Source organism: Cebus imitator, unplaced genomic scaffold (assembly GCF_001604975.1).
Source record: "Cebus imitator isolate Cc_AM_T3 unplaced genomic scaffold, Cebus_imitator-1.0 Scaffold237, whole genome shotgun sequence".
Classification (NCBI taxonomy): domain Eukaryota; kingdom Metazoa; phylum Chordata; class Mammalia; order Primates; family Cebidae; genus Cebus; species Cebus imitator.
Window position 1 is genome coordinate 2,631,239 of NW_016107552.1, and position 12,263 is coordinate 2,643,501.

Sequence of the window (12,263 nt, forward strand, 5' to 3'; positions counted from 1 at the left end):
AAAAGGCAGATGGAGAGAGACAGGCAGATGAGTGTTTAGTCTGGGGCTGAGGACAGGAGCAGAGTAACGACAAAAGGGCAGGAAGGATCTTTTGGAGGCGTGGAAATGTTTGTAAATTGTATTGTGGTAACGGTTGTACTGCTGTAGAAATTTACCAAAACCATCAAACAATATATTTACAGTGGGCGAATGGCATATACTTGTTTTGCATTCTGAGGGTTGGTTTCTGAGACAGCGTCTTGCTCTGTTGCCCAAGCTGGAGAGCAGTGGTGCAATCGTGACGCACTAAAGCCTTGAAAAATTAGTTGGGTGTGGTGGTACACACCTGAAATCCCAGCTACTCAGGAGGCTGAGGCACGAGAACTGCTTGAGCCTGAAGGCGGAAGTTGCCGTGAGCAGAGATTATGCCACTGCATTCCAGCCTGAGTGACAGAGCGAGACTCTGTCCCAAAACATAAGTTAAAAAAAAGAAATTTTTTTAATGTTTAAAATGATATCATTAAGAAGCAGAAAGAAAAGTCCAGAATGTGGAACATTCTACAACACATTGGACTCAGTTTCTTCAGTAAGTCAATGACCTGTGCATGTGTTGGGGGGGGCAATGCGGGGGAACTGTTCTAGATTACAAGAAATATTATCACCAATTACAAGAACAGTATTTGAATGTTGATTCAAATCAAGAGTTAAAAAAAGAAAAGTTAATCAGAGAAATTGGACAATAAACTCGGTATTAGAGTACACGAAGAATCACGGTAAATTCCATGTTTGGGGTAAAAGTATTGAGGTTGTATAAGAAAGCATGCATACTTTTTAGAGATGCACATAGAACTAAATGTTGTGACTACTTTGTTAATTAGTTCAGCAACCACAAAAAAAGACGAGATGGGAAAAGAATGTCTAGCAAAATGGTGAAACAGATCAAATCTAGGTGATGTAAACATATGTGTGTATATATATACACATACACACACACACACACACACACATATACATATACATACATATGGGGTAATTATTCTAGTCTAGTTGTTTTTAATGTAAACAATTTCACGTAAGAGCTGCCATTCATTGAGCATCTGCTGAGAGCCGACCGTCATGTTAAGGGCTTCCTGTGCACCACCAGCTAAATCCTCTCAACAGCCTCATGGTTCAGAACTCTTGTGATCCCTACTATTATAGATAAAAAGTAATGAAAGAATTACCACGTCAGGGTGTAGCCAAACGATGTGCTGGTTCGGTAAAGCCTCAGGGGCCAAGTAAATGAAAGACTACCAGGGTTTTCACTTTGATAACAATTTTTACCAGTGGGCCACAGTACACATTGGAGGGCAGTCCCCAAGTCCTGTGGTTGATCCTGTGTGTCAGGGACCTTGGTAGGTAATAAAAGAGGGAAAAGGAGGCAGATAGAGGGTGAAACAGAATAAGATGACCAGCAAAACGATGAGGGAAGAGGGAATGAAAGACGGCGAGGGGAAAGAGCATGGCAGGAACACATGGAGTCAGTGACGGAGGGCACAGTGGAACCTGGAAAAGGAAGACCTGGAGTGTCAGACACATTTACTCCCACCATGGCCCACCTTCCACTCTCCCCCAGTCCCCGAGACTAGGCAGGAAGTGAGGCTGCTACAGAGGAAGACAAAGACCAGGCCCACAGCACGAGACAGCTCTGTCAAAACGTAATTACACGTGGTGATGCGCGCTCTCCCTAAGCCGCCGACCAGCCCCTATTCTTTCCTGTCACCATGACATTCCCAAGCTCAAACTCAGCTTCTCCTGACCAGATCCAAGCTCACAAATTGAAGGGAAGAGAAGAAGAAATTATTTAAACAGTGTTTAACAGCTTGAGATAAAATTCACAGCCCATCAGCACCCAGTGAGGCTGCTTTCAGGGAAGAATCTGTGCAGCTGAGATACTGGACCACAGTAACGCCACTGGGTGCTCAGGTCAGAGCCTCCCGGTGCCAGGGTCAGGAAAGGTTTTAATCCAAACAATGGGAAATACACGTCTGGGGGTGCTGTATGTATATTTGGGGGAACTGTAGACAGGAAAGGAGATACAGAAGGGAGAGAGAAGAACAGAAAACACAAAAGAAGAATCCTCGATGCATTTCAGAAACTGGAATGGGAGCTGAAGGGGAAAGCAGACTGATGTTCTGATCCGTGCAAACACCAGAATGAACCTTGAAGGCCTTATGCTGAGGACGCAAAAGGCCACACAGTGTATGATTCCCTTCCTGTGGCGTGTCCAACATAAGCAAATCCATGGAGGCAGAAGCTCGATTCGTGGTTGCCAGGAGCTGAGGGAGGGCGGAGTGGAGAAGGACCGCTAATGGGTACAAGTTCTTTTTGGAGTGACGAAAACATTCTAAAATTAGATCGTGCAGATGGGTGTATGACGGTGAATACACAAAAAGTCACTCAACTGTTTACTTTCAATGCGTGGGTTGTATGCCATATGAAATATACCTCAATCAATCCACAAAAAATAAATTAAAAAAATTTTTAGCTAGCAAATGAAAAGATAAATAATTCCTTTTCCCTCCGCTCCCAGAGATACAGAGTTTCTCTCTCTGATTATCATGAGCTTTATTTTGTTTCTGAGTACAAAATCAGAAGCAAAGGAGAACATCTGTGCAGCTCACAGCTAACCACACACCATGAAAATAACGAGAAGCCATGAGAACTAATGATATGAAAGCCAAACTCTTTTATCTGTTCCCCAACCAGCTCCTGAGGAACAGGCCAAGACCAGTCGCTTTCCACACGCAGCCCTCGGGCACAGACAGACCACACATCATCCGCTTTTCCAAATCACTGCATCCACCTTTGCCTCGCTGTACTTCCTGGGTGACCAACGAATCTCTACCTGCCGAAGACCGCCTTCATAGACAGGCTACTTTTTGTAAACCAGAGAAAGTGGTTTACAAAACTCCAAAGACTTTCTGTACCAGTTTCTACTGGTAATTATTTCATTATTTACTGGTTATTATTTTATTATCAGAGTAAAAAAGAAGAAGTGGGAATCAGAACAAGTCACTTCACCTCCCTGTGTCTACCTCTCCTCATCAGCAAACAAAAGGGCAAGCCCAGAAATATCTCGAAGAATAAGCAGTCTGGAAGGGATCTATCAGTCTACGTCTATCAATCATGGAAACACAGCACAAATTAAGTTGTAGGGAACTTTAATTTCTTGGAATTTTCATAAAGTAATTTCCTCCAGCCATAAAATAATTTTAAAACTATGATGCATAGCTCCCCAGCAAACCACCTCAGTAACCCATGAGGCAGGCAAGGCGCAAGGAAAAGAAAGAAGTATCCTGTTTTCTTACATTTGGTACCGCTGATTTCATGTAAAAATCCTAGAACTGCTCATTTCCCAAGAGCTTATCATAGAGCTTGTTACCAGGAATATACGCCATCATTAAATACCTTATTAATTACATGAAATTTCCTTTATTCTCAGCTGCAGCTATAGAAGATACAACACATGGGGGGGGTACATTCATATATCACTATAGCATTGCCCAATTTCATCACTAAAATTATAGTATGCCAAAGGAACAAGCAGGACTTACCAATTTTCTGATTGAAAATCTTGTCAAAGGTTATTTCGTTTCTCTCTGCGAGATACTTCTGCATCACACTCCGGATACTGGAAGGGAAGAGTGACACATTTTTAACAATACAACCTACATGGTGAGTAACCATCCACAGAATTAAAGAGGTATGGGTGTCTTGACTCAAAGACCAAAGGGTCTCCTGACCAGCTTTACAAGAGACCCTTCTTACATGAAATGCAGACTAGCCTAAAAGCTGGAAACGCCAGAGCCTTAGCCACCATCCCCTCCTGTGACACAGGACCAACCTTACTCACAGAAACTCAACTGCAGAAAATAAGGGATTTGAAAACCCACGCTCAATATAGCTGCTCTCCAAAATACTCACAAATGTGTCCGCATGCACAAATGCATGCACCCTATATGCACTGCACACACCACACATGCATGTGCCCCCCGACCACAGGATTCTGCTACTCAAAAACTGGACTTCTTTCTAAAACAAGAGCAAACGTTCCCTAGATATATTAATATTTTTAAAAATCATATTTCTGTACTCCAACAATAAAGCACCAAAAAATAATTAAAAGATTTAGTTTGCAACAAAATAAAAAACATCAAATACTTTGAAATTATTCTTTCAAATTATGTGTAAGAACTTTATGGGAAAAATGACAAATTGTATTGGGAGAAATTAAAGAGGACCTAAATAGGAAGATACACCACAGTTATAAACAGAGAAATTCAGTACTGTAAAAGTCCAAAGTCTACCCAAATTTATCTATGAAATCAATATCATCCCCATCAACATTCCAATAGGGTTTTTCTTAGAACCTAGAAATAAATAAGCTCTAAAATTTATACAAAAAATACAGGATCAAGAATAGCCAAAACCCTTCTGAAGAAAGAGAAAAAAGATACTTGGGCTTATTATGAAGTTAAAATAATAAAGACAAGATAAACAAACTGATCCAGGAAATGGAAGAGAGTTAAGAAACTGAGTCACACATACATTCGATCTGACATATAATAGAAGCAGGCCAGAAAAATGGGGGAAGGATGGATAATTCAGTAAGTGAGCCCCAAAAGTGATTATCCAAATGGAAAAAGTAGAAAACTGAATCTCTATCATCCACTCATGGTGAGAGTTAACAATAACTTAGCATTATCTTTTTTTTTTTTTTAACTATTTAAAACAAATTGAAGCATAATTTATATATAATTAAATGCATACTTAAAGTATATTGTTAGCCAGGCCAGGTGGCTCACATCTATAATCTCAGCACTTTGGGAGGCCAAGGCAAGTGGAATCACCTGAGGTCAGGAGTTCGAGACCAGCCTGGACAACATGGTGAAACCCCGTCTCTACTAAAAATACAAAAATTAGCTGGGTATAGTGGCAGGTGTCTGTAGTCCTAGCTACTAGGGAGGCTGAGGCAGGAGAATCTCTTGAACCTGGGAGGCAGGTGTTGCAGTGAGCCGAGATCATGCCATGGCTTGGGGGACAAAACGAGACTCCATTTCAAAAAAAAAAAAAAAAAATGTATGTTGTTAAATGTGCTTCTGACAAACATATACAACTATGTAACTACTACCTTAAGATACAAGATATTTCCATTGCCCCAAAAAGCACTCCTTTACAATCAATCTTCTCGTGTTCTAGAATCCAGGCGACTATTGATCTGCTTTCTGTTAACATAGATTGCATGTTCCAGTTCCAGAATTTTATATAAAATCAAATTACACAATATGTTGTCTGTTGTGTCTGGCTTCTTTTGTTTGACATAAGGCAGCTCCATCCATATTGCTATGTGCATAAGTATTTTGTTATGCACAAAATAATGCCTTTCTAATGCCAAATAGCATGCTATTGTATGAATATTCCATAATCTGTTTACCCAGCCATCTGCTGACAGACATTTGGGTTGTTTCCAGTCTGGGGCTACTATAAACAAAGGTGCTTTAAATATCTACGTATAAGTCTTTTTATGATAATGTGTTTTGATTTTTCACAGGTAAATACCAGGCAGTGAAATTGTTGGTCATATGGAAAATCATATTTAACACGATGAAAAACTGATTAATGGTATTACAAACTGGTGGTAACCCATTTTACAATCCCACCAACAACATGGGACAGTTTCAGCTGCTCCTCATCCTTGTCAACACTTGGGTTGTAAGTCTTTAAATTTTAGGACTGTGTGCGGTGGCTCATGCCTGTAATCCCAGCGCCCTGGGAGGTTGAGGCAGGCAAATCACCAGACAAAACCCCGTCTCTACTAAAAATACAAAAAATTAGCTGGGTGTAGTGGTGGGCGCCTGTAATGCCAGCTACTCGGGAGGCTGAGGCAGGAGAATCACTTGAACCCTGGAGGCAGAGGTTGCACGGAGCTGAGATCTTGCCACTGTGCTCCAGCCCTAGCAACAGAGAGACCCTGGCTCAAAAAAAAAAAAAAACAATTTAGCCACTCCGTTGGGTACGTAGTAGTATCTTATTATATTTTGTATTTTAATTTGCATTTCCCTAATGAATAATGATGTTGAGCATGTTTGTACATGATTATTGGAATTCTGTCTTCCTTTTAGAGGTGTGTAGACAAATCTTTTGTCTACCTTTTAATTGAGTTGTCTTATTATTCAGTTGTACAACTTCTTCACATAGTCCAGAAATAAGCACTATTAGCCACTCCGTTGGGTACGTAGTAGTATCTTATTATATTTTGTATTTTAATTTGCATTTCCCTAATGAATAATGATGTCGAGCATGTTTGTACATGATTATTGGAATTCTCTCTTCCTTTTAGAGGTGTGTAGACAAATCTTTTGTCTACGTTTTAATTGAGTTGTCTTATTATTCAGTTGTACAACTTCTTTACATAGTCCAGAAATAAGCACTATGTCAGATTTACGTGATGCTAAGATTTTCTCCCAGTTAGCATTCCAGCTCTTCATTTTCCTCAAGGAGTCCTTCTAAGACCAGAGGTATTTACTTGATGAGTTCAAATGCATTGACATTTCTTTGATGAACAGTATGTGCTAAGAAGTTTTTCATGCCTCAAGGTCATGAAGATTATAAGCTATACTTTCCTTTAGAAGTTTTAAAGTTTTAGCTTTTGTGTAAACACAAAAATGGTCTAATATCCATTTCAGGTTAATTTTTGCGTAGAGTACAAGGTAGAAATCAAAGTTCTTTTTTTTTCTTATAATATTTAATTGTTCTGGCATTACTTGTTGAAAAGACTCCCTTCTTTCTCTTTTCTCCATTAAATTATCTTGGCACATTTGTTGGTTCAGCCCTAGATACATGCAGGTCTATCCCTGGACCATCCTGTTACATTGATCTGTATGTCTATCCTTCTATACACATTGTATCATCTCATTGCTTCTTTTCTAACTTAAGAAGTTGGATCAATGAATTTAAATTATTTCTAATGTAACCAATTAAAAGTATAAAATTCCCTCTAGGCATTGATTTAACTGTATCTCACAAATACTGACACATTCTATTTTCATTTTCATTGTATTCTAATTATTTTCTAATTTCCCTTGAGATTTCTTCTTTGACCTATGACTAATTTGGAAATGTGTTGCTTCGTTTCCAAATACTTGGAGATTTCCAGTTATCCTTCTGTTATGACTCTAATTCTTTGATGGTCAGAGAACATACTTTGAATAACTCAATTCTTTTAAGATTTGCTAATATGAGTTTTATTGCCTAGAATACGATCTATCATTCTGAGTAGTTCATGTGCACTTAAAGGGAACGTGTACCCTGCTGTTGGATACACAGATTCAGAAGTGTCAACTGGGGCAAGTTGGTTGATAGCGCTGCTTAGATTTTTCTCTATCCTTACTGATTTTCTGTCTACTTTTTCTATAAATTAGTGAGAGAGGCATGTTGAAACCGTTAACTATAACTGTAAATCTATTTCTCTTTTCAATTCTGTTTTTGTTATATATTTTACCGCTCTGTTGTTAAGTACGTGAACATTTAAGAACATTGTTGTGCTTGCCTGATGAAATGACCCCATGGTCTTTACAAAATGTACCTTTTAATGCCTGTTTATAATCTTTGCTAAGTCTATTTCATCAGATATTAATCAAGTCATTGCAGCTATCTTTTGGTTAGTGCTTACACAGTATTATCTTTGCCTTTTTACCTTTAAGGATTTATATCTTCATATTTAAAGTAAGTTTCTAATTCACAACAGACAGTCATCCCTTGGTATACAAGCCATGGGTTCCAGGACCCATCTCAGATCCCAAAACCCTAGGATGCTCAAGTCCCTTATATAAAATGGTGTAGTATCTACAGACAACTTACGCATACCCTCCTGCATAGTTTCAATCAGCTCTAGGTTATTTATAAGACCTAATGCAATGTAAATGCTATGTAAATAGTTGTTATACTGGATTGGTTTTTATTTGTATTTTTATTGTTGTATTGTTATTTTTCATTGTTTCTTTCTTTCCAAATATTTTGATCTGCGGTTGGTTGAACACCCAGATACAACCCACAGGTATGGCCAGGCATGGTGGCTCACACTTGTAATCCCAGCACTTTGGGAGGCTGAGGTGGATCACCTGAGGTCAGGAGCTCTAGACCAGCCTGGACAACATGGTGAAACTCCATCTCTACTACAAATACAAAACTTGGTGGCAGTCGCCTGTAATCCCAGCTACTCAGGCGGCTGAGGCAGGAGAATCACTTGAACCTAGGAGACGGAGACTGCTGTGAGCCGACCGTGCCACTGCACTCCAGCCTGGGTGACAGAGCGAGATTATGACATAAAAAAAAAAAAAAAAAACATCGCAGATACGGTGAGCCGACTGTAGCCACAGATATGGACAGCTGACTTTACAGCTGGCTCTTGCTTTTCTGCCCCACCTGATAATCTCTGTCTTTTAGCTGAAGTGTTTAAACAAATCTGCACATTTCTGTGAGGTAGATATATGTATGTGAATTAGCTAGATCATACAGTAAATATTAGTATAACTTTTTTAAAAACTGCCAAACCACCTTCTGTGGTAGCTTCAGATTCCCACCAGCAATACTGAATTCCTGTATCTCCTTGAACATACTTATTTTCTGAATTTTTTATTTTACCCATTTTAGTGGGTGTCAAACAGCATCACATTGTGGTTTTAATTTCCATTTCCCTAATGAGTAATGATACTAAGCATTTTTTCATATGCTTATTAGCTATTCATGTAACTTCTACAATGAATTGGCTATTCAAATATTTTGCCCATTTTGAAGAGGACTGGTAACTTCATATTCACTTGCTGAGTTCTTTATATATTCTGGATACAAGTTATTTATCATACATGTGATTTTCAAATATGTTCTCAGAGTCCATAATTTGTCTTTGTACTTGCTTAGTGGCGTCTTTAAAGGACAAGTTTTAAATTTTTGATTAAACCCAATTTATCAGTATTTTTCTTTTATGGATTGTGCTTAATGGTGTCATAGCTAAGAATTCTTTGCCTAACCCAATGTCACTAAGACTTCTTAGGCTTTTCTTCTAGAAGTGTTACAGTTTTAGTTTTTGTAGAAGTGTTATAGTTTTAGTTCATAAATGTAGATTTATGATCAATTTTGAGTTATTCTGGGAGTATGGTGGGAGGTAAATATCTAAGGGTTTTTGGTTTTTGTCTTCATTTTTGCATATGGATATCCAATTTTTCTAGCATCCTGAAATTTCTATCATTTCCCCCCCGAATTGTCTTGGCATTTTTTCAAAAATCAATTACTATAAATGCTAGGATTTCTCACCTCCATATTCTGTTCCATTATCTATGCTCTTTACACCAGCGTAACACTATGTTGATGATGACAGCTCTACATTCAGTGGTGAAACCAGTCTAAGTCTTCTTTGTTCTTTTTGAAAATTGTGTTGCCTATTCTGCTCGGATTTCAAAAGGGACTGCAGTGAATCTATAGATCAGTATGGGAAGAATTGCCATCTTTTTGTTTTTGACACAGGGTCTCACTCTGTTGCCCAGGCTGGAGTATAGTGAAGAGATCGTGGCTCATTGCAGCCCCGACCCACTGGGCTCAAGCAGCTCTCCCAGCTCAGACTCCCAAGTAGCTGGGGACACATGTGCATGCCACTGTGCCCAGCTAATTTCTATTTTTTGGCAGAGACAGGGTCTCACCATGTTGCCCAGGCTGGTCTTGAACTCATGGGCTCCTCAAGTGATCCTCCTGGCTCAGACTCCCAAAGTGCTGGGATTACTCCAAAGTGCTGGGCTCATGGTGTGAGCCACCAAGCCAGGACAAGAACTGCCATCTTAATAACATTGAACCTGCTTTCGTCCGTACTGTTCCTGTTTTCCTCTTTTCTTGCCTTCTTCTTCTTCTGATTCAATTTTTATCTCCCCTACTAGATTATTTTAACTCTTTTCTTTTTTTTCCCCCCCTTAGGAGTTGCTCTAGGGTTTACAATACACATCTTTACTTACCATAGTCTACCTCTAAATAAACATTTTACATTTCCATGTCCTCTCTATGATTTGTGCTATTACGCTTTATTCCTACGTGTTCTAAACGTCCCAATACATTTTTATTGTTTTGGCTTTAGACATGCAATGCCTCTACCTTCAGTGGCCTTTATATTATTGCGGGTGCTCTATATTTCTTTGTGGAGATTCAAGCGTCCCCTGGTACCATACGCCTTCTCTCCAACACATCTTTTCCAACATCTCTTGTAGTGCAGGTTAACTAGCAATGAACTTTCCCAGCTCTTGTTGGTCTAAAAAGTCTTTATTTTGCCTTTAGTTTTAAAAGATATTTGTACTGGGTATAGGATCCTGGGTTGGCAAGTTTGTTCTGCTTCCTCGTGGCACGTACTGTCACTCCACCATCTTCTGCCTGCATAGGTTATGTAAGAATTGTGCTCTAATTTTTATCTTTGTTCCTCTGGACGTGCATTTTGTTTTAATCTGGCTGCCTTTCTTTATCCAGCTTAAGAATTTCTCTTCATTGTTGGTCAGAAGTTTAACCATAATGCATCAAGAGGTATGATTTCTCTCCCTACCTTTACTCTGCTTGGGGTTCTCTGAACATTTTTTAAACTTCGTTAATTGACACATAATAATTGTACATATTCAGGGGGTGCAATGTGATGTTTTGATACATACAATGCATAGTGATCAGATCAGAGTAATTAGCATACCCATCATCTCAAACATTTATCATTTCTTTGTGATGGGAACATTCAATGTCCTCCTTCTAGCTAACTGAAATGATCTATTATCGTTAACTAGAGTCATCCTACAGTGCTATAGAACACGAGAATGTATTTCTCTTATCTAGCTGTAATTTTATACCCTTTAACAAAGGTCTTCCTTCCCCACCCTTCCTCCTACCCTTCCCAGTTTTCTATCTCTGCTTTTGGAAAATTCTCAGCCATTTTCTCTTTGTGTATTTTTGTAGTCGGCTCTTTCTCTTCTCTTTCTTATATTTCACTTACACTTATGTTAGAACATTTGATATTGCCCCACAACTTTTAGACATGGAACAGGAGGCCGTACTCATAAATCCAAAACTAAAAATATAATCGATAGAAACACATATATATAATAAAACCATACATTTCTGAAAGGCAGGGAAACGCATAATGTGCAGTTATGAGTGGTTGCCTACAGGGAGAGGAAAGAAAGCAGCACAGGCCCGGAGACGGAATGGGGAAGGAACTCACAGTAAACGGAAATTATCCTCTGTATCCTTGTTCTCATGCTGGTACTAGGAGTGCTTATAATATTATTTAAAATGAATTAATGAATGATTCAATGACTACAAAATAAAGGCCATGCATAAATTAATGAGAGAGTATCATGAATCAAGTACCACGATTAAATTCTGTGAATATAAGTCCAGCACTTGAGGCATGGTAAGTATTAAGTAAATTATGTCTCAATAAAGACATGGATGAAGAGGAGGGGCTAACTTTTCAAACAAGTTACGAGACATGCTAAAACTCTGCCAGGGATGGCCCTATCACTAATCATCACAGTACGTAAGATTAACCAGTTACTTGCCTCTGCATGTAATTATACCTAGCTATAATACGTCACTCATAGTACTCAAAGAAAATCTCTGAAAAAATCTTTATGACTAGTCCAAGCAAAGACTTTAGACATGAGGGCAAAAACATGAACGGGAGAAAAACTGATAAATTCATTTCATCAAAATTAAAAACTGCTGCTCCTGAAAAGACACTCAAGAGGGTGAAAAAACAAGCCACATGCTGAGAGAAAACACTGGCAAATCATCTATCTAATTGAGGACCTGTACCCAGCATTAACAAAGATCCTTTAATGCTCAAGAATAAGAAAATAACCCAATAAAAAATGGGCAAATGATTTGAACAGTCACTTCAAAGACGATATGTGGGCGGCAAACAAGCATAAGAAAAGTTGTTCAACATCATTAGTCATTAGGAAAAGACAAATTAAAATCACAAAAAGATTCCACTTCATGCCTATTAGAATGGCTACGATTAGAAAAGACCATACTGGCCGGGCGTGGTGGCTCACACCTATAATCCCAGCACTATGGGAGGCCAAGGTGAGAGGATCACAAGGTCAGGAGTTTGAGACCAGCGTGACCAACATGGTAAAACCCTTGTCTCTACTAAAAATACAAAAAAATTATCCAAGCATGGTGGCACACACCCGTAATCCCAGCTACTCAGGAGGCTG

The 12,263-nt window shown here is 39.0% G+C and overlaps 1 protein-coding gene across 2 annotated transcripts in view; it reads right to left on the reverse strand.

Moving 5' to 3' along the window:
- GRK3 (G protein-coupled receptor kinase 3) overlaps window positions 1-12,263 on the reverse strand; it is a 155,269-nt gene that overhangs the window by 110,136 nt on the left and 32,870 nt on the right. For both annotated transcript variants that reach the window (XM_017498150.2, XM_017498151.2), the window contains exon 2: window positions 3,576-3,652. In XM_017498150.2, the coding sequence (XP_017353639.1) occupies window positions 3,576-3,652 (77 nt within the window). The remainder of the gene's footprint in view (window positions 1-3,575; window positions 3,653-12,263) is intronic.